The following is a 23077-nucleotide window of genomic DNA, read 5'->3' on the forward strand; positions in this document are numbered from 1 at the left end:
CGGAGGAGCTGTGCATTGTTGGTGGAAAAGAGCCCAAGGGCATAAGAAACCTGTCACTGCTGCATAGTGGGCTGGCAAGCTGGAGAAGGCACAAGGGCCAAGAAGCTGTGCAGGAGGGGCTAGGGGTTTTTTATGCCAGTTCTTTGGTTGCAGTCTTGTAATGTCCACTGGTGCTGCTTCAGTAGCCAATCGGTGCAGCTGCTGGGGTGGCTGAATGCCTCAGGCACTGCAATTCCCCTAACTGGGACTCCTCTATCATTTTTAGGAAAGCCTGGCTGTCACAGCCTGCATATATTTACACAGGTTAAGAATTCTTCCACGTGATGTGTATACTGCTGGGGGTGGTAAAAGGGCATGTGGGGCAATGAATCCCCATCCCTCTGGCTTTGACGATTCACTAAGTGTTACCTGCAGATCTTCACACTTGCGTTTCCTTTTAAGCTACAGGAAGCTGAGCTGTGCAGTTGCAACCACAATCTTGAAAGTTTTTTGCACGGAATTGCAAACCGACACACATCTTTGCTTGGGGCTGTGGTATCACTTATCAAGTAAAAAGGCTGAATGTTAAGGACCTTTTTCTTAGGAATGGCTGCATCTAGTTTCCTTCAGGTAAAAATGAATTGCAGGCAATAGGCAGCCCGAGGCCCCCTCTTGCTTGTCTCAGTGTTGTAGAGCTCAACAGGTAGGAGGATAGGGACAAAACCAGAACTCGCTGGCTCTGGTGCCATCTACTGCTGGGTTCTCTGGATAGCAGGAATGGGGAACCTGTGGCCATTCAGCAGTTGTTAGACTCCAGCTCCCAGCAGCCCTAGCTTGCCTGACCAATGGTCAGGGATGATGGGAACTGCAGTCCAGCAAACACAGCACAGGTAGAGCTGCAAGTTCACTCATTCTTGGTCCATGGAATGAAAGAAAGGAGCTGCACCTTGTGACATGGTTGACAGCAGGAGCAATACTTCCCCCCCCCCCCAATAAAACAGTGGAGGACCAGAAAGATGACAGCTCTAGCCTCAATTTCAAATGTGATGCGTTGGATGCTCCCCTCCACCTTCCCCGGTACCGATGAATCAGTGCCATTAATTTGACTGCCTTTGTATGCCACCTTTCTGCCAAGGCATCTGTATTTGTATTACGGTCTTGAAACACAGAAACGAATGGTATAAAATGCAGTGACAAGAGCATCTTAGGCCAAGGGATGGTACAAGTTCTTCTCTAATGGCTTTTGTCTTCTCTTAAGAGCACACAGGTTTTGCATAGCTACAGAGAAGGTGGAGGAAAGGCTACCCTCCAATCTCTTGATGCTCTCTGGCTCGGCATCCTCTCTTCCAGCTTATTAATTGGGGATAATGTTTTTCATTTTGTGAGACCCTTGCAGGAAAGGCAAAATCTGACCTTGGTGCTGGGAGGCCCAGTTCCCATTACCAGGGTTGGCTCGTACAGATGCAATCTGTCTTATGTCTGAGGTTCAGATCCTGCACCCTCACTGCTTCTCCTGTAGTGTACAATATCCCATGCCAGCATTCCCCAACCAGTGCCCTCCTGCTGTTGCTTCCAGATTCCAACTCCCATCAGCCCTGAGCATTTCATGGGAGGTGGGAGTCCCAACAGCTGGTGGTCCATAGGCTGGGGAAAGCTGCTCTCTTGCCTGACCTGTGCTGAAGGCAATTTACTATTGCTTCATCTTGGTTAAATGGTGGTGGTAATGAGGGCAGCTTGAAGTCCTGGATCATGGGTTCTGCCAGTGAATTGGAAAGTAAGAAATGAAAAAGCAGATGCCAGAAGATTCGCAGAGGAGTTAAAAGACACATACACCTGTCAACCTGTGTAGGTAGGAAAAATGGACTGAGAAGTCAGCATGCAACTGCAACTTTGCTTCCTGGAACTATAGAGTGAAGGATGAGTAAGAGGTAGATACCTCTCTGATTTGAAGTAGATCAACAAGGTTTTCGGACTCAGAAATGTCACAACAGCCATAGCAAAACAACTTTTCCCCCTTCTAGATTAGGCTGCTGAAATGAAGAAAGCTGATTAGCAGTGGGCCTTGGTGGGAAAAAGACAGAACAAGTACTGGTACTGAAAATGATTTTATGTGATCAGAAGCCCCCCGTTCTTTCATTTTAACTGGGTGCTTTTGCAGCTGGCTCTGGTTGGTAGATCTTGGGCAGGCACCCCCAAACTCAGCCCTCCAGATGTTTTGGGACTACAATTCCCATCATCCCTGACCACTGGTCTTGTTAGCTAGGGATGATGGGAGTTGTAGGTCCAAAACATCTGGAGGGCCGAGTTTGGGGATGCCTGATTTTGGGGCTTTAGTAAAAAACCAAAGCAGATTCAGCAAGCCTGGTCTTTGCCAAAGGACAAAACTTTAGGATTTTCTCCACTGGAAGAGCATTTCTTCAGAGCCTACACCCCATCCCAGTTTCTACCCATGTGCTTTTTTAACACCTGCAGCTCCATCTGCTCCACAAATGCACATTTGTGGCTCATTTCAGCTCTGCTTGGCAAAACGGGTATGTAATACATATTCAGACAGAGGTGTCTGTGGAATCACATGGGCTTGCCCCTCCAGCCAAGGTCATGGCTGCCTAACAAAAGGTTGCCACATTTAAAGCATCTTCAAAATCAAAGCTTCCATCAAGGAACCTTGGTAGTGGCACACTGGGTGAAGCAGAGAGTTCTCCGCTATACCGATTCCCCTTTGGATAACTACAGTACTCTGCATCCCTTGAGAGAATGGAAAGCTCTGCAGGTTGATCTAAACTTGTTTAATTTTTAAGATTGCAGTGCAAATGGGCCAGAGGTGGTAGGCAAGCCCCCTTTGGAAGGTCGTATGTGGTGCAGCCTCTGCAACAGATGCTTCCACAGATGGAGCTTGCGCCCTGTATGGGAAAAAATGCTGGGCCTCATGGCATCCTTATTGTGTGTCCGTAATGGTTTGTGCTCACGATGGTAGCAGAAAGTATATACACAATCCCACTTTCAATACTGTGCTCCTCCAGATGGCAGTGATGCAATAACACTGGGGAACCATCACAGAACAATTCATAAAGTGGACTGATGTGTGTGGACGGTTCCATGTAAATCCACCACAAAGCACTGTTATTACATCTGCGGAGACAATCTCTGGCTTTCACAGCACCTTTCCAGGGTTCATGAGGTTTTTAGGGTCCAGCACCGCCTTGATCTGCTGCATAGTGGACAGCGCCACCTCGCCTACTTCCTCACGCAAAAACTGGCGTTTGCCCAGGCCTATGCCATGTTCCCCTGTGCAGGTGCCATCCATCGCCAATGCACGCCTGGAGGAAAATAATAAGAGCACAAACATTGGATCAAAACATAAGCACATCCGTGCTGGTACCTTGTTCCCAGCATTTGCCAGTCAGATGCCCCTGGTCCTCTTGTTAGAACAAGGGCCAGCAAGGATGCAAAGGGGCTGTGAGTTTCGCCTCACCCCTTGGCTTACACAGCCCCCCCACATATTGGAAGGTTAACTTACGAAGCAGAAAGACTATTCTTCTATTATCACCATCTCATTCATTGGAGGCTCTTAAGCAGCAGTGAACCACAGAGCACGAGTTGGAAGGGACCCCAAGTGTCATTAGTTTAAAGGAATGACAGCTCCAGAATCTCTGACAGACGCCCATCCAACCTCTGCTTAAAAGCCTCTAGTGAAGGAGATTGGTGGACTACCTTTCAAGGTAGTCCATTACCCTGTCAAACAGCTCTTGCCGTCAGAAAGTATCAAATGTTTAGTCGGAATCTCCTTTCTTGTCATTAGAATCCACTGGTTCAGCCCTCCCCTCTGAAGCAGTAGCAAACAAGTTTGCTCCATCTTCCATGTGATAGCCTTTTAGATGTTTGAAGATGGCTCTCATATCCCCTCTCTAGAATAACCCTCAACCATTCCTCATAAGGCTTGGTTTCCAGACCCTTGATCACCAGTCAGATCCTTACCTGACCAGCCGTTTGGAAAACTCTGCCACCCTCCTGCTTTCTTCGGCGTCTTCCGGATCAAAAATCAAGAGGCAGTGGAAGTTCCCATCACCAACATGGCCGACAATAGGGCCTGAAAAACCAGCAGCGGTAAAGAGATCATTGTTTGCCATGATGTAGGATGAAGATGAGGCCAGCCTCTCCCAATCTGGTGCCCTTCAACTGGACTAAAACATCTCGGGACTCCAGTAGCTCAAGGACCACCTCTCCCCACATGAGCCAACCTGGACCCTACGCTCATCATCATCCAAGGCTTCCTTCGTGAGCTCCCTTCCACTAGAGGTTCAGAAGTGGCAGTTCAAAATCAGGCGTTTTTAGTGGTGCCCCCACCCCCATTTCTGGAATGCTCCTCAAACAATATTCTGCCCACCTGTGAGCTTGGACTCCAGTAGGTCTTTCTTTGTTTCCAGCAGGATTGCAGGGAGGCGGGAGATTGGAACACAGACGTCAGTCGAGTATCCCTACAGATGAAGATGTGAGGAGGGAAAGGGTGGGGCAAGTGAGATGCTTTTGAGGAGGCATAACATCTTTTTGACACCCACCAGGCCTCAAAATTCCCTTGCCTAGCCTTCAGCCCAAGGAAGAGAGGTGGCAACTAGGGGGCGGAGGCGGGGACTATGAGAAGACCAATTGTAAGAGTGGAAAGAACCAGGAAAAGCCGCCTATCCCAGCCGTCTGCAGCAAAGGCCAAACTCCTCCATCAGCACCACCCCACTGCAACCCTCCAGTCTACCCTTGTGTGGCTCCACAGCAGCCCAGTCACGTTGCACCAAACCCTAGTTTCACTACACATGCAGCAGAGTTCTTTCATCAACAACTCATTCTCAGAAGCAACCTTGAAAAGAAGGGAGGCAGTCAGCCGAACTCAGGAACCTGCCTATAACTCAACCTTGCGATCCCCGTGAATGGAGGTGGCGTTCAGAACAGGGTGAGCGAGAGGTGAGATGAAGCATAATGGAGAGTGTTCTTGGTAACTCAAGCAAAGGAGCCAATTTGCAAGGCAGATCAGATTTCTTTCTTTTTAAAGTGCTAAGCCACCCACCGGAGCTTGCTCCTCTCCCCTTCTGACTCACCTTCCGGCCTGGGCGAAGGGCCAGGGCAGCATACCAGGCGTTGTGGCGTGCGGCCCACAGCTGACTGCGAGCCTCCTGCTCCCGTGCCCACACAAAGTCCGAGCCCCCGTTCGACTGCACAATCTCCCCTGCGGAGATAGCCTTGCGTCAGAGCCCCACCACTAGCAGCTCTTCTGCCAACCATAAGAAGAGCCTCCTGCATCAAGCCAATAGCCTATCTGGTCCAGCATCCTGTTCTCCCAGCGGTCAACCAGACGCCTGTGGGGAAACCCATGAGCAGGAGCAGAGCCCAAGAACCCTCTTCCCCTCCTGTGGTTTCCAGCAACTGGTGCTCAGAAGCATTGGTGCCTCCAACCGTGGAGGCAGAGCATAGCCATCAAAGCTAGTAGCTGTTGATCGCCTCCTCCTCCTCCTCCTCCTCCTCCTCCTCCTCCTCCTCCTCCATGAATCCATCCTTTTTTAAAGCCATCCAAGTTGGTGGCCATCACTGCCTTCAGTGGGAGAGAGCTCCATAGTTTAACTATGGACTACCACTACCAAAGCATGGTGCCAGGCTGCAGTGCCAAACATATCCCTACTGAGCCTTATTCCCAGGCTTGTCTGGATGCCAGGCTTGGCCCGGCCTATGCAAGACCCACCTGTTGCTTGGACCTGCTCCTCCACGCTGTTTTCAGTGCCGTGGAACTCCAGGAAGAGGGTGGGTAGCTCTGCGTAGCTCAGGCCACTGTGGCGGTTGCAGGCGCCCATCATGACATCATCCAGGAACTCTGGTGGCAAAGAGAAGAGGGGCACTCGCCATAGGGTGGCATCACGGGAGCGGAAGCGAAAACCCAGAGCAAGCAAGGCCACTTCAGCTGCAATCCTCATCTAGCTATCTTACACCCCATTGAAACCAATAGGATTTACTTCTGAGCTGACATGGTTAGGGCTGCATGGTTAGAGAGCAATGTAGCACACCCCTGGAAGGAAGCCTCTTGGAACGCAGTGGAGCTTACTTTTGAGTAAACTCACATGGGATCGTTAGTGTACGAATCAATGGGAGCAACCTTCCTGCAGCATCACAAAACCACCTCCATGCCAGAGCAGTTTTGAGGCAAAGGAAGGGGAAAGTATGCGTGCATATTGGACAATGTAAGTAGGTGAATGCAAACTTACTTGAATAAATGTGTCTATTGAATGTATTTATTTGTTTTAAAGGCAAGGTTCACGTTGTGGGAGAAAACACGACAAGAGATCCAATTTTTAAGGTAACACTTGTGGTCACAGACTTGACTGTTCATTTTGATAGAGAGCCAGTGGTGGTGTAATGGTTAGACTGTCGGACTAGGACCTGAGAGAGACCACAGTTCAAATCCCTGCTCAGCCATGAAGTCACTGCCTCTCAGCCTAACCTACCTCACAGGCCTGTTGTGGGGATTAAGTGAGGAGGGGGAGAACCATGTAGGCCACCTTGAGATGCTTGGATAAAAGGGTGGGGTATAAATGCAATCAATCAATTAAATGGACATGAAATCATTTACTTCTGGCCTTCAGGCCTTTTTGCTCCTAGATGGCGTGAGGCTCCTTTAATCTCCATCTCACTTCCTCCCATCCACCCCCCCCCCCCGCACAAACACACACATATGCCAGCCATTAGCCCCTCTACTTCCCAACTCCAACGGCCCTCACTCCCCATTCTTCCTGCTCTTATGTCTTGGTTCTTCCACACAGCTGTCCCATACTTCCCTGACACAGCACTCCATGTCTAACCCCTTCCCACCCACCCCAGCAGTTAGACCATTTGTGAACATTCCATGCCATCCCAACTCAGCCAATGGCAGAGAGGAGTCCTATATATCCCGCACAGAGAAGATTCAGGCTGACGAGACCATTACGAGGCCTGATCTTGCAGGCTCAGGAAGGAAGCCTTTTGGCCCACCCTGTTCTCCTCCCTTGTCCCCAATCTGCCACCACCTGGGGTGCCCTGTAGTCCTGCTTACCAATACGGGCGATGGGGATCCCAGCTTGAAGAACCTGCACAGTGCTGTCCACAGCTGCTTGCACACTGGGAAAGGCGCAGACGGCTGCCACGGTGGCCTCTGGTGTGCCGTGAAGGCGCAGCGTGGCCTGGGTAATAAGGCCCAGCGTCCCCTCGGAGCCCACAAAGAGCCCTGTTAGGTGGTAGCCAGCAGCACTTTTCCTGCAAGCAAAAAGCAGCCCGTGAGTTTCAAGGGACCAGGCTGGGCCCTGCACTGATCAGCCTCTTCCCCTGGTGTAAGCAGTCAGCTTCCTCCTCCCAATGAGCACATGCAATGTACTGGATGCTGTATAAGGACGGTTGCTTTTCTGTTGGGCAGATAGCTTAAGAATATAAGAACATAAGGAGAGTCTGCTGGATCAGGCTGATAGTCCACATAGTCCAGCACTCTGTTTTTACATTGGCCAACCAAATGCCTGTGGGAAACCCACAAGCAGGATCCGAGCACAAGAGCACTCTCTGCTCCTGTGGTTCACAGCAAATGGGATTCAGAAGCAACTGTGGAGGCAGAAATTAGCCATCATGGCTTGACAGCCATCGATTGCCCTTTCCTCCATGGATCTGTCTAATCCTCTTTTATAGCCCACCTCACTCCTGCGGGCTGGGAGTTAGATGGCGCTGCACCAAACAAACGTCATCGCATACTTTCTGGTGTGTTCCCCCTCACTTCCCTTCTTGGAAAACGTCTAACCTTTCGGAGAAGCAAGCTTGTTGTGCAGGAACACCAAATCCATTTTAACTGAGCAAGCTGAACTTGGCCGCCTATGATTGAACCCCATCCCAAAAGAGTGGCAGCCTGGAAGTAGCCAAAGCCAAGATTAGAGAGAAAGCACAGAAGGAGCTTCAGGACAGCAAGAAGGACTTAGCTGGGTACCTGGGCCTCCGGCTCTGGCCGGCCGTGTGGAGGACTCTCCCGTCAGGCAGCACCACCTGCAGATTGAGCACGTTTTGGCGCATGGTGCCATAGCGCACAGCATTGGTGCCTGAGGCACTTGTGGCCGCCATGCCGCAGAGAGAAGCATCAGCCCCAGGGTCTGAAGAAGGAAAAGGCACAGCCAGGGGAGCAATTAGGTAATGGCAAACCAGGCCACCCCCCTCCTAATGCAGGTAAGATCAAAGCATAAATGGCTTGCCAGCCACTAGGCTGGTCCGCTACCACATTCCTTTATTTCTCAGAATGCAACTCCACTGCACGCCTCCCAGAATTGTACTTAAGGCAAGCGTACCTACAGGAAACCAGAGTCCACTGCCCCGCAGGTAGCTGTTAAGTGCCTTTCGGGTCACCCCTGGTTCTACAGCCACAGTGAAGTCCTCTGTGTTCAGCTCAGAGATCTGGTCCATTTGGGTCAGGTTAAAGCACACGCCACCCTGTTCCATGGAAAGGGACAAGCACAGGGTTACCAAAAGGGGAGCACGGGGAACCCAAAGAGGAGGAGTCTGGCATGGGGGGCAGGGAGAAGCAGGAGTCCCACCTATTCCCCAGACTTTAAAATCCATCTCCTTGCCTCCGGAGAGTGGCCAATTTGTTCATTTACTGGTGTGATGGCTTACTGAACAATAGTCAAAAACAGGCAGGAGAAAAGGAGCAATTGCCACGTGCAAAAGCTAAGGCCCCATCCACACCATCTGTTTAATGCAGTATCATACCACTTTAAACAGTCACAACACCCCCCAAAAGAATCCTGGAACATATAAATTCCTAAGAGTGCTGAGAGTTACGAGGAGACCTCTATTCTCCTCCTGGAGCCGCAGTTCCCAGAGTTCCCTGGGAAGAGGGATTGATCATAAAACCACTGAGAACTGTAGTTCTGGGAGCAGAATGGGGTCTCAGCACTCTTAACAAACTACAGTTCCCAAGATCCTTTGGGGGAAGCAATGACACTTTAAAGTGGCACAAGAGTGCTTTAAATGTACAGTGTGGGTGTGGCCTCTGTTCCAGGCCTGGGCCTCACTTGGCACTCCGTCCTCCCCCCAAACCATACTCCGCACGCCCACTCACTGCTCCGGCCTATCTTTCCCTCGCCCCCAATCCCCACTCCTTACCTGCACGGCACTCACGCCCCCTTCTAGGCCCGTTCCTGTCCCGAAAGGGATGATGGGAGCCCCACGGCTGTAACAGGCCTTCGCCAGCAAGCTGACCTGCTCCACATTCTGCGGCCAGACCACAGCATCTGGCGGGCGGCACCTAAAGAGACGGTGGGGGGACAACATAATTTATGCATCCATTTTGCACATGTATAAACGCCTCACTGGCTGAGGCTGTCAGTGCAGTGCGTAGCACAATAAAATGTGGGGGAAAGAAAAGTTAAAGCCATTTCAACAAACTCTAAAAACAATAAAAAGTTTTCCTAAAAAAAATATGAGAATCAATTTCTAGTATTTGTAGAGAGAGAGACGAGGTAAAATGTGTAACCACTATTCTCGTCGTTGGTTTTGTGAGGAAATGTCACTGTTCCCTCCTTCCAGTTATGTGTCTTTATTTACTCAGAGCTATGATGATGTTGATGATTTATTAAATTTATTCATCGCTTTATTTGCCATGGCAACTCAAAGCAACCTAGAAAAAAAAAACCTGCATCAAAACCACGAAGAGAAAATACATTGAAACATCCCACCCACCCTAAAAGGCCACAGATAATTAAAAGCCAAAGGCCTGAGTAGAAATGAAGGTTTTTGGCTGTCTCCTGAAACAGAGCTGCCCATGAGGCAGAGAGAGTGAAGTCACCACCTCAGGCAGCGGAAGTGCAAGAGGAGACACTGTGCTCAGGAATCTCTTTTGCAATCTCTCGGAGGATATTGGGGTGCTCCTCTTGGGGGTGCAGCTGCTTTAGTGAGCACAGCACCAACCTGCCAAGGAGGCCCTGCATTCTTCCTCTGCCTGAGCACAACCAGACGACTTTCCTCCTCTTGTTCTTCTGCTCTCTGGTCAATACCCAGGAGCCAAGGACAGCCATCTCATGGTAGGAACACAGGAAGCTGAGTCAGAAGATTGGTCCATCTAGCTCAGTATTGTCTGCACTGACCGACAGGCTCACCGAGCCTGGAGATGCTGGGGACTGAACCTGGGACTGCTCTACGGCCCTTCCCCAGAAACGGTCCATTCTCCATCACAGCATACTGTATGTGCAGAGTCATCATTTATACCTGAGAAGTCCAAGGCCATGCATCAATCAATTGAGGTCAATGTGCAGAAGAGGAATTCTGGGAAGTCCCACTGCGTACCTGTGCATGGACTCGTCATGGCCATGTTGCTCACAAACTGGGGTGGCCGTGGACACATTGCCGTTCCCCACCACTGCTCTCAGGGAATCTAGGAAGTCCTCTGTCAGCCAGCCCTGCAGGAAAGATATAAAGCTGGGGGGTTGACAAGAAAAGCAAGGAGGCACAGCTGGAGAGACAGATGGGCAGCCAGAAGTGCAGAGGGTGCAAGTGGATGTTGATGCAGCCGTTACTGGTACTGAGTGAACAAGGGATGCGGACCTGGGGTGCTCAAGAAATAAGGAAACAAGAGAGACACAAGGATTTCATAATAAAACCTTAAAGACTCTCCGCCTCCTTCCATAGGTTCCTTCCCAATCCATATAGATTAGCCTTTGCCCTCCGGATGTTTTCAGACTACTACTACTCCCATCAGGACAGAGGAGGAGATGGTTGGACAGTGTTCTCGAAGCTACTAACATGAGTTTGGCCAAACTGCGAGAGGCAGTGAAGGATAGGCGTGCCTGGCGTGCTCTGGTCCATGAGGTCACAAAGAGTCGGACACGACTGAACGACTGAACAACAACAACAACAACTCCCATCAGCCTCAGCACTAATGGGAGTTGTAATCCAACATCTCAAGGGCAACAGGTTGGTGATGGCTCACACATTCAAAGCACATGTCTTCACTCAAAGAATCCTGGAGCTACAATGATCAGCACCCTTAACATATTACAGTTCTCAGAATACTTTGGGCGAAGCCATGTACTTTAAATGTGTGGTGTGGATGTGACCTTATTTGGGATTAAGACCCACCACTGAACACATATTTGCTTCTGAGTAAATGTGCACGGGATTGTCTTGCTTTACACCTTAATGACTATTATAGTTCTGCACCATTATCTCCTCAAATATTAATAGGTTGAAACAGTTGCACAACGGGCAGAAATTCAACAGGTGAACCTCCTCTCCCATCCACTGCCTCTCTATGCCAAGAAAGAGTTTCCACTGGCTGAATTTCTGCCTCTTGTGGCAACTGTGAAAGATTCAGTGGGAACCGGGGGGGGGGGGGGGGGGAAGCAAACCTGAACCTGTTTTGAGGCTCCAGCTATTGGAGAGCTGCGCCTGATTTCACCCACCAGCAATTTTCACGGTGACAAACCCATTTCACACGTGCAGCTGCAGAATCAACAGACCAAGTTCCTTCAGGACTTTGGCCACTTCACTTGATAAGCTTCCCCCTACCCCCACCCCCGGGGAGAAGACTTCTTATGCAGGTTCAGCACTAGAAGCTTCAGACACCTTTTATATGAATTGGCATTTGTAAGACAAACCCTCCTCACAAGCTTGGCGGATCAGGAACTGGACCTGATGAGCAAATAACGCTAGCTATTCTTTACTTGGACTTCGTTCTTTTAACCCATGTGCAACCGTGCCTATATTATAGTTTTGTTTTTCATCGTTTAATTTCCATCAGCTGTCATAACTGTTCTGTTTTATATACATTATGAATATTTTTAAGCTTTACCCCCACCCCCCAAAAATATTATCATGGTTCAGCCAAGTATCTCTCTGCCTTGCTATTCCCCCCCCCCCAGGCATTTTTTTTATTTGAATACGTATAAGCCCCCTATTAAGTAGGAAGGAGGAAATTAATCTCCCTCCCGCCGCCCCATGGGAGGGGAGAAGCCCCCAGACCCCCAATTCTCCTCTCCCGCGGCCCGAAGTGGTACAGTCCAGCCAAGGCTCTGCCTGCCACCGGATTACAAGGGCGCGCGCACTTCCAGGGGAGCTCCGGGGAGGCTCGAAGGCGAAAGGTCGGCGGGTTACCTTGGCTGATGCTTGCGAGTAGTTCCGCACCGCGAAGCCCAGCGTCCTCCGCGCAGCCATGGCGAAGGACGGGCGAAGGAGGCAGCGGAGGCGGAGCAGCCTCGATGCGGCTTAAGGTGGACCGGCGGCGGCGGGATCTGGAGCGCGCCTCCCTAGGCTACTTTGCTCCTCGCAGGAGAGGTGCCGGGCTGCAGCCTGCGAAGCTTCAAGACCGCCTCCGTCCCCGTCCCCGGGATGGGAGGCGAGCACTCTGCACGTGCTCAACGGCACGCCCCTTTTTCTCCACGCACCTCCCTCAGACCAGTTTTACGCATTTCAGCGGAACGAAGTGGTGGTGGGGTATATCCTGGAGTTTTTTGGGGGTTTTTTTTACCTTCTGGGCTGCCGGTAGGCGGGAATGGGGAGAAATAAGCCCCACTAGGTTCATTGTAAGAGTGTGTAGGATTGAGGCTTAAGTAAAATTGAGTAGAAATCTCTTGGATGTTGACTAGTCACTCTTGAGTGTGTTATTACAGATGAAACGGCCACTCCAGTTCACTTCAGTTAATTAAATTAATTAATTAATTTGCTGCCAAGGAGTGTGGTGGAGTCTCCTTCTTTGGAGGTCTTTAAGCAGAGGCTTGACAGCCATCTGTCAGGAATGCTTTGATGGTGTTTCCTGCTTGGCAGGGGGTTGGACTGGATGGCCCTTGTGGTCTCTTCCAACTCTATGATTCTATGATTCTAATTAATTGGTGTGACCAGAGCCACAATACTCTGCAAGAGGGAGGGATGCACAACTCCCTTAACTACCCTGTGTCACACTTGCCATAAAATAAATTATAACCACTAGTTTACTCATTATGTGAAATAAGATGGTAAAATTCTCCGTAGAATCATAGAATTGTGAGGTTGGAAGTGACCTTCAAGGATAAAATAGTTCAAGCCCCTGCAATGCTGAAATCGCAGCTCAAGAATCCCTGAGAAGGGGGCCCACTGACCTCCCTTTAAAAACCTCCAGTGCACCAAATACTGTCCTTGCTCAGGGCGTCATATTACTAAAGTCTGCCCCTGCCTAGAACGGATTACATGCAAAGAGATTTGTTTGTTTGTTGGCATGGGTGTGCATTCAGTGTATGAGTCGAACCATACCTGCAGCTAATGTGGTATAGGCCAGAATTCTACCACCTCATGCTATGTGTGGCATTGAAGCTCAAGAATGTAAGAGCCTTCCTGCTGGGTCAGGCCAATGGCCCATCTAGTCCTGCATCCCGTTCTCACAGTGGCCAACCAGGTGTCTGTGTGAAGCCCCCAACCAGGACCTGAGCTCAACAGCATAGAAGAAACACAAACCATGATGGCAGATGCTGGTTTTATTGTTCTGAAGTCAAAGAGAGTTAAGTTAGTTCTTAGCTAGCGTTTCCTCAATAAAGGGAAGGAGCTCAGTCACTCGGGCATAGACCCCTGGGCTAGATGGGGAGCAAGTGCCGCTGCCCCAGGAGACAATCCCGACGAGGGTCCAGGCACCATCCTTCTGGCACACCAAGGGGCCACCAGAGTCACCCTGTAGGGGAACAACCAAAGCAGGGTGTCAAAAGAGGTTCTGTAGGAAAGGAAGGTGGGAGCTGGCAACTTCCATGTCAGGAGATGAGCGATGGGGAAAGGCCTCAGTCCTGCAACAGGTGAGGTATGAAGGGCAGATGTGTCCATTTTGGTTTCTCGCGTTTTCCATTCTTAAATTCAGTTCTTCACATTTCCACATCTGTTTGCAATTATTTTAAAGTCCTCATGAACATTCCCCACCAGCATTTTTGTTGGGATTTCTCCTCATATACACATTTATTTATTTTTTGCAAAGCCTGTGCCCCCTACTGTTTATATTTTCCGAGATCTAATGGTTCGGTGTGTGCAGTATGCTGTTTTCACTAATATGTGCATTCTGAGGGACACTTTGCTTTTTAGTACATGCATCTTTGTACGCCTTACTTGGCACAGCAAAATTTGGATGAGTGTGTTTTGGTTCACGAATGGCTGTGGAGGACGGCTGTGTTTTTGGTTCAAAAATTGCTTCTGAAATTAGGTGTGTTTGCCTTTTAATAGGAATATAGGAATACTAGGTTGACGCTCACCTTCCCCTCGCCACTGAAACTGCCACCACCTGGGCCCCAGGATCCAGGATTTCCAGGGCAGATGGCATTGACCTCTGGTAATTCTTGCCTCTCAGAAAGCAAGTGCCGGACAGGAAGGGCAAAAGGAAGCAGACTTCCATGGCCAAGAAAAAACAGAAATGAGTGGCCAGCAAGATGCAAGGGGGAAGATGGCAGGTGCCTCATTCTAGACAGGAACTGCTGTGGTGGCTGAGAGAAGGTGGGTGGGCTTTGAGGAGGGGGTACCCTGAGGTGGGAGGGCAGCTCAGGTAGTATGGGAGGACCTACCATACAAGAGGAAGCCCCTGCAGCGCCGGCACAGACCATGACGTCAGCGATGCGAGCCCCCCAATATTTCTTGCACTGCTCATTGGTCAGCAGAGGGAGGGCCACCTGCTGCAGTTTATCTGGAGTGTCCTTGTCTGGGAAAGAACAAATGAGAAGAGGAGTTTTCATTAGGGCTGCCATACGTCCGGATTTTCCCGGACATTACCAGGATTTGAAAGACGGAATTGACATCCGGGGGGGAATTTCCGAAAGGCGGCACTTTGTCCTGGAGCTTAGGCATGTCAATGGAACAGTTGCTGTTTTGGGGGCGTTTTTTGTAGGGGGGAAAAAGTTCAACAACTTTCAGGGTGTCCTTGTTTTTACTTTTTGAAATATGGCAACCCTAGTTTTCATGTACACATACCTACATGTTTATTTATACAAATATCTATATACTGATATTCATTTAAAAAATGCCAAGAGTGCTTTACAACAATTATAAATAAAACAGTACAATAAGAAACATTAAAAAGGTTAAAAAGCAAACACTGGTTAACCACGGTGCAGGGATGTTACTCTGAACTGCCTGCGTAGGCTGTGCGGAATAGAACAGTTTTCAGTAGGCGTTTAAAAGTTGCCACAGAAGGCGGCTGGCAAATCTCTTGTCAACAGAGTATTCTACAGAACTGGGCACATGAGATGGCTTGGAGTGGGGGGGGGGCGGGGGAGGTTGCTCAAAAGCGAGAGTCTGTTGGCACAGAGGGGAGCCCTTTTTGTGAGCGAAATGAGGTGGGGTAAGTAAGCAAGTGAAAAATAGGGTTGGAACTGTTGCTAAGACCCCCCAGGCTGGTTAATGTGCTAATTCCTTTGGGGTTGGTTTTTTTTGGGGGGGGGTTGTTGATTTTGTTTTGATTTTATGTATTTGATATTTTATGTGAACTGCCCTGAGACCTTTGGGTATAGGGCGGTTTAGAAATAAAATAAATATAATAATAATAATAATAATAATAATAATAATAATAATAATGTATTTGAATGTTCTGTGTTTCCTTTTACTTCAGAATTTGGTTAAATTGGAAATGTCAGTTTTTTGTCCTCATTGCTGTTCTGCTTATTTGCCTTACGATAAAATGCTTAATTGGTTGTTATTGGACCTATTATTAAAAAAAACAGTTTTGTAGTTTTGGCATATTGCTATTTCTTTCTGCTTGTTTTCACTCCAAGGTTGAAAATATTCTATGAATTGCAGGCTAGAAATACTGTAAGGAAGTAAGTAAATAAAATATGTTCAGACCCTCCAAGTGTCCCTATTTTCCAGGGACAGTCCCAGATTTACAGAAGCCATCCCAGTTTCTGATTTGATCTTGCAATGTCTCACTTTTCCTTAGGACATCCCTATTTTCATCGGAGAGATGTTGGAAAGTATGGAATAGGCGTCCACAGGGCTTTTTTCAGGCAGAACTCACTGGAAATCAGTTCCGGCATCTTTCAGGTGGGCACCATTGCCATTCTATTTTCATTGGAGGGTTTGCCTGCTAGGCATGGCCAGTGGCCAGGAATGATGGAAGGAGTCCACCCCCTGCTCTATATCACCCAGTTCCCACAAAAGGGACAAGTGGCAGGTTGATAAAAACCTGGGTTCAAGACCATCATGGCCTATTTTCAAGTACAGTGGTTCCTTGCTTCTCAAACAACTTGGTACTCAAACAACTTGGAACCCAAACACTGCAAACCTGGAAATAAGTGTTCTGGTTTGCGAACTTTTTTCGGAAGCTGAATGTGCTCCGTTTTGAGTGTTACACTTCTGATTTGAGTGCCACACTTCCGTTTTGAGTGTTACGCTGAGGTCTGTCTGTTTTTGCTATTTATTTTGCCTTTTTGTGGCTCTTTTTGTTTTTGGTGACTGTGTGGAACCCAGTTCAGCTACAGCTTGATTGATTGATTGTGTGACTGCAGTACATTGTTTATTGCTTTCATTTTATGCATCAGTGGTCTTGTTAGATAGTAAAATTCATGTTAAATTGCTGTTTTAGGGGTTGCTTTTTAAAGTCTGGAATGGATTAATCCATTTTGCATTACTTTCTATGGGAAAGAACACCTTGGTTTTGGAATGCTTTGGTTTTGGAACGGACTTCCGGTTTGAGAACCAAGGTACCACTGTAAAGGTAGTACCCAGATTTTTACCAGTGTGGAGTAGTGGACAAAGACCTGGGAGACCACAGTTCAAATTTCCTCTCAGCCATTTAGCCCACTGGGTGACTTTGGACCAGTCACTGTCTCTCTCAGCCTAACCTACCTCACAGGGTCGTTGTGAGGATAAAATGGAGAGAGGGAGAAGTACGTATGCCACCTTGAGATCCTTGGAGGAAAGGTGGAATATAAATGTCATAACAAATAAATAAAAATTACTTGTGTATTTGGTAAGGCCCCATCCAGTGGTGACGCAGGTCATGCCCCCAGGGAAGTCATCTGTGGCCTGGGGCAGACACACGGGAGACACGCGAGCCGTCAGCTGGGCTGGGCTAGCCAGCTTCAACAAGGTGATGTCGTTCTTCACTGTGAAAAGGTTGAACTTGGGGTTCTTGAAAACCTGTCAAAGAAGGAGGCAGTTTAGTTTAAGCCAGTGGTTCCCAAACTTTTTGGGGGGTCACTGCTCCCTTGGTTTCATAGATTCATTTCCAGTGTCCCCCACACCACCCTATAAAAAACATTACTGTATTCAGAATAGTGGTTTGCACATGGAAGAAGAGTTTGAAGAAGAGTTTGGATTTGATATCCCGCTTTATCACTACCCGAAGGAGTCTCAAAGCGGCTAACATTCTCCTTTCCCTTCCTCCCCCACAACAAACACTCTGTGAGGTGAGTGGGGCTGAGAGACTTCAGAGAAGTGTGACTAGCCCAAGGTCACCCAGCAGCTGCATGTGGAGGAGCAGAGACACGAACCCGGTTCCCCAGATTACGAGTCTACTGCTCTTAACCACTACACCACACTGGCTCTGGAGATAATAAAGAAGATAATACATTGAAACTAAAAACAGCAATGGTTAATGGCATGTTTATTCAAAATCCAATTAAAACTGTTTAGTTTAATTGAGCCAATGATGCTCACTTTAAAGACTGATCATCGTGTGTACACCTCCACTGCTATCCACTCGCATTTTAGCAGTACTTTGGCCTGGTGGCCTGGTATTTTGATACACACACACAGAGCAAGGAGCACCTGAGGTCTGGGAAGGTCAATCTTGTGCTACCTACCTGGGCAATCTTTATGACTTGAACATCTTCAGCAGGAGTGCGTTGGTCAAATTCACCCAAGACCACCAGGTGGCTTGTCCTGCAGTGGGGGGAGCAGGTGATAGTATTCATTAGTCAACCGTGCCGAGAAATATAGTCAAAGCGCTTCATATACATGATCTCAACAACCACTACAACAGCCCTGTGGGGTAGGCAGGTACTGTTATCCCCAAGTTGCTGGTGTGTGGAGGGGGGTGAGCTGCAGCCGAGAGAGAACTGCTTGCCTAAGGCCACCCTTTGAATGCACGGGAAAGGTAAGATTTGTTACCAGCACCTTAAGAGTTCTCAGCTGAGGCTAGGAATCAGTGTCAGCACTTGGCATCCTTGGACAGCTACAAGAGCCCAGCACCCTTGCTGATGCCTTCCCTGGACCCTCCTTTCATATATATTTTTTCATAACTGGCTGGGTCTAGCTGCTACTTAAACATCCCGCAATACACCTGTGCCACACAATGTAAAGGGACAGCAGCTGCTATCATGGGCTTCCTTTGAAAAGCTTCATTTCCTGATTCCTGGACACCAATCTGCTGTTGTGGACTTGGCAGCATTTTGGGTTTGGTGTCTGTGCCCACCTCTGCTGGACAGTTGGCAATCCTGCCTGGGGAATGTGACAATCCTGCTATCTTTATTTCTCCCACTTCGAGCACCGGAACAAAAATGCATTCAGAAAGAGATTTTGACTTCAGAATCTCCGAGAAACACTATGAAAAGTAAAGTGTGCCTCTGAGTGTGTGCAGAGTACTTCGCTCACCACCGGACACGCACACATCCCTCTAGGATTACAGGGCTAGGGCTTCAGCAAGTCTGGCTTCCTGGTTTTATTTTGAGCCCCAGAGCATCTCTTCTTAGAAGTGGGTTGTACACAGAGTCTCCCCCTTACCTGACATTGCAGTGGGCTGCGGTGACCACCCAGTTCTCGCTGATCAGAGAACCTCCGCAGAAATGGAAGCCAGTGTCGTCCTGAGGGATTGAGGGGAACGTGTGAGCAGATAGAAAGGACCCAGCGAGTGCTTGGACATGCAATGCAGGAATCACAGCTCAATAGTCCCAGACAGATGGCAACCCAACCTATGCTTAAAATCCTCCAAGTAAGGAGAGTTTCCCACCTTCCAAGGTAGTCCGTTTCACTGCCAAATGGCTCTTACCATCAGAAAGTTCTTCCTTATGTTCAGTTGGAATCTCCTTTCTTGTAACTTGAAGCCATTGGTCCTACCCTCAGAGCAACAGGAAGCAAGGGTGCTGCATTTTCCATGTGACAGATAGGACCTCTCAGTCTTTTCTTCTCCAAACTAAACATACTCCACTCCCTCAAAGGCTTGGTTTCCAGGCCCTTGATAATCCTGGTCGCCCTCCTCTAAAAGTGTTCCAGCTTGTCAATATCCTTCTTAAATTGCTGCCCAGAACTGGACACAGATCCTCAGGTGAGGGGGCTGACCAAGGCAGAATAGAGCAGTATTATTACTTCCCTTCATGTAAACACACACTCTCTCTGTCCCTGTTCCACTAACCAGGGTTGTCTCAATTATTTTACCAACTGCTCATTGCTGTAATGCCAAAAAGCTTTTGGTGGCTCCCCACTCCCTCCCCCAAACTGTCCATTAAAAAAATAATTATTATTTTCTACAAAAATTAAGCATGCTGACTACTCCTATAGGTGTTCTCTACTATAATGATCAGATACATTTTGTTGTTCTCCCATTGATTTTAAATTGTGCAGGACAGCTGATGGGGAAGCCTTTTCGAAAGTAACCCTGCGGACCAGAGCGCTTGCAGTGTCCACTTTGACTTGCAGCTCCTGGAGTGCTGACCATAGGTCAATGTGGCCCTCAGCCCCAAAAAGGTTGTTGGCCACCCCAGTGTACCACAAGGAGAGAGCAGGTGCTGGACTTGTATCTGGAGGAGCCCACCCATGGACTAAGCCAGTGGCTGTCACCACATATTGTGGCAGAAAGTTCCACAAATTAATTGTGCATTGCATGAAGAAGCACTTTATGTTGCCCCCACCTTTCTCATTCAGTTCACCCAGAGTGGCTGAGGAAACCCAGACAGATGGGCAGGGTATAAATAATAATTATAATTATTAGTCTCCAGCCAAAGCAAAGTGTGCTGGGCTCAAAACAATCCAAAGTATAAACGTGATGTTCCCGCGAATAATCGGGGCAAATAGAAGGACGAGGATATCCGGATTATTATCCCTGTTTCGCCATTTAGCTTCACCAGAAGAATAAATACAGCTGAAGATGATATACAAGCAGAGACCTTACAAGTCTGGGCACGACCGGATATCCTTGTCCTTCTGTTTGCTCCGATTCTTCGCGGGAACATCACGTTTATACTTTGGATTGTTACGATACTATATACATCATCGCCAGATTATGCTTTATCATCCTTTGGAACTATCATCTGATTTGTGTGGACGGCACCGGACTTGTTGTATCCTCACTTGTACTTCCATACATGAACCTTCGCACATATTATGGAGTTTTAGCATGGACATATTACATGTACATTGATTTATCATACATCTGATTTGGTCAATCTGCATATGTTTTGTGATTAGCGTTTATAAAATTATGTGATATTGGAATTATCATTTATCAGCCGGTTACGTTGTTTTGTATGCTTGGGCTCTTCTTACCTGCAGGGATATCTGCCAGGGCCATGATCCAGGCACTGCCTCCTCTCCATTTACAATTCGGGAATAGCCGCTCAAGACCGGATGGATGGCCGGAGTGCCACAACCTGGCCAGAAATCAGGTTTGTTTGTTTTTAACCCAGGTGAGACTCCCTATCCCTGGATGTAAACTAAATCTTTGCACAGCTTCATCTGAGTTCAGTTTCACCAAGGTCTGGCCCCCTGCACTGTGTTTTCAATACCAAGGCTCAGTCCTGCAACATGTGAAGTAACAAAAGGCAAGGGGAGAGTGGTCCTTGCTTGCCACAGAATAATGGCAGGGGACTTCAGCCAAGTTAGAGTGTGTGATGGGCAGGTAGGACTTGAGCATTTTAGAAACTTCAGTCATGGTTCCGTGGCCGGAGATGGAGGTGCAACATCCATTCCCATGGAAAGGGGGGCTGTGGAGCAGATCTCTCAGCATGTCAAAGGAGCGGGGTTGGAGTTGCCTCTTCCTCCTGCCTGGCCTCTTACAAGGCACTCACTAACTCATAACCAATGCTGGAGATGCCAGAAGGAAATAGGAACATATATGCATATGTGGTGGCAGTGCAGTGATATCAAAGGATTTTGGGAGATGGTCTATAATTTTTTTTAAAAAAAAAATTAAAGTATTCCTTCAAAAAAAAATCCTGAAATATTCCTATTAGGGATGCTGGATAATGATATCCAAGCTAAAGATAGGTGCTTATTAATGTATGCAACTGCGGCTGCCAGACTCCTCATTGCAACCAATTGGAAATCCAAAAGAATACCCAATAAAGAAGATTGGCAATTAAAAATGATAATGTATTATAATTTGGCAATAAAATATGAGTAAATAAAAGGTATAAATGAAATGGAGAAGGAAAAAAATTGGAAATTATTTAAAGACTATATTAAACATCATGTAGAAAAAGCTGATCTCCTTGCAGAGATGTAAAGGCTCAAATAAATGGGAAGGAAAGAAGGAGAAAAATTACATATATAGGTATGCAGATAAACAAAGAAGATGTATGATGCAACAAAGTGAAGGCTGAGAAGCAAAAGGGAGGGGGGAGGGAGTTTGTAAAGATTTTTTTGGCATGATTCTTTTTGAATGAGGATTTTATTTGTATTTGGTTTGATTGACTTATTTGCCAGATATGATTTGTTTTTAATTTGATTCAATTTGTTTTCTGTAATTGCTTGTAAGACCAATTAACAAAAAACAAAAAACAAGGCACTCACCATGGGCAGCACCAAGGAAGGCCAGGCAGAACAGGAACCAGACCGAAGCCATCTTGCTTCTTGAAATAGTCGGGAACAAAGCAAGGGCTGCAAATCCTTATATATGTCGTGAGGTAGCTGGCACAGGCGAAAGCCAAGCCAAGCTGGTTTTCCAGCCTCCTGTTATCATAGGACCTTGAAGATAAGCAAGAAGTTCCATGGCACAGGTCTGGTGGAGGCTGTGGGCAAAGGCCCAGGTGACCTGCCTCAAGGGCAGCGACAGGTGCCAGCTGGTCTCTGAGGCAAGGAGGAGGTGGAGTAAAAAAGGGTTTGTGGGGAAGGCAGTTCCCCCAGGATTGGGGACCTCAGGGTTGGCTTTCTTCATGCAGTGCATGGTTAACCTGTGGAACTCACTCCTACAGGAGGCAATGATGGCCACCAACTTGGACAGCTTTAAAAGAAGATTAGACAAATTGCATGGAGGAGAAGGCTATCAACAGCACAATGGCTATGCTCTGCCTCCACCGATGCTTTTGACTTATGAGTTGCTGGAAGCCACAGGAGGGGAGGGTGCACTTGTGCTCAGTTCAGCACTGCTAGTTTCCCACAGGCACCTGGTTGGCCACTGTGAGAGCAGGATGCTGGACTAGATGGGCCTTTGGCCAGATCCAGGAGGGCTCTTATGTTCTTATTTGCTGAGGAACCTCTGGTGGGTGCTGCAGCAGATAACTCTAGGAGATATCATAGAGCTTGACACACAGAGAGAAGTCAGTCCAACTGGATATCCAGTACGAACACAGAGAGAGGTGGGTGTCACAGAACATACCCAACATTCCCAGCACACTGTGGAAGTAAATTGATATGAAGGTTGTTATTCATGCAGGAAGTTAGTCAGCAATGTTGCAGTGAAGGGGGTGATGGGAGCAAGAAATCACTGCAGGACAGCCCAGAACATAAAACACGTGTAGCCTAATATACCTAAACATATGCAATTGCGTGAAAGACAAATCCAATTTAAAAAATAATAAAACTGAAAAATAAGAGGACTGTCCCTGCCAGTTATCTCAACAGTAGAAAGCAGTAGAAGACAGCAGAAAAGTATTATAGTGAACCATTAGGTAGATCTCTTCCTGAATGTTTTTCTTTGTATCTCAGCAAGCAACAGGTCAAGAGATTGAATTTAGTGGGGGGTTAAGGTTGACATTTTGGTAGGGAGTAAAATATCTGTAAGGGGCCAGGCCCCATTGCACGTACAGCCCTGCATGGCTATTTTTCTAGCTGAGAAACTCTGGTCCACTTCCAAGGTCCCACAGGTCCTTGGAGCAGAGCTTTAGGGTGTCGTGTTTGACAGAGGGCAGCCCTCCCTCTATCTGTCAGAGGACAGTCCTCTGTTTGAAGCACAACCCGGCTGAAGGCT

At 48.0% G+C, this 23077-nt stretch overlaps 2 protein-coding genes across 2 annotated transcripts; both read right to left on the reverse strand.

Moving 5' to 3' along the window:
- Positions 1 to 2746: 2746 nt before the first annotated feature.
- LDHD (lactate dehydrogenase D) lies at positions 2747 to 12236 on the reverse strand. The gene is made up of 11 exons (XM_033157429.1): positions 12112 to 12236; positions 10306 to 10418; positions 9127 to 9268; positions 8310 to 8451; positions 7958 to 8117; positions 7046 to 7245; positions 5705 to 5833; positions 5067 to 5194; positions 4364 to 4454; positions 3955 to 4066; positions 2747 to 3296 (listed from the first exon to the last, which is right to left on the reverse strand). Exons 1-11 carry the CDS (start codon positions 12169 to 12171, stop codon positions 3131 to 3133), a joined length of 1443 nt encoding a protein of 480 aa, XP_033013320.1. The 5' UTR covers positions 12172 to 12236; the 3' UTR covers positions 2747 to 3130.
- A 1209-nt stretch (positions 12237 to 13445) lies between these two features.
- LOC117051231 (chymotrypsinogen 2-like) lies at positions 13446 to 21749 on the reverse strand. Its single transcript, XM_033157430.1, has 7 exons — positions 21682 to 21749; positions 20437 to 20540; positions 18679 to 18758; positions 17760 to 17838; positions 16914 to 17094; positions 14526 to 14659; positions 13446 to 13654 (listed from the first exon to the last, which is right to left on the reverse strand). The coding sequence occupies exons 1-7, from the start codon at positions 21731 to 21733 to the stop codon at positions 13493 to 13495; spliced, it is 792 nt and encodes a 263-aa protein (XP_033013321.1). The 5' UTR covers positions 21734 to 21749; the 3' UTR covers positions 13446 to 13492.
- Between the last annotated feature and the right edge of the window lie 1328 nt (positions 21750 to 23077).

The sequence above is a fragment of the Lacerta agilis genome, chromosome 8, assembly GCF_009819535.1.
Source record: "Lacerta agilis isolate rLacAgi1 chromosome 8, rLacAgi1.pri, whole genome shotgun sequence".
Taxonomy (NCBI): Eukaryota; Metazoa; Chordata; class Lepidosauria; order Squamata; family Lacertidae; genus Lacerta; species Lacerta agilis.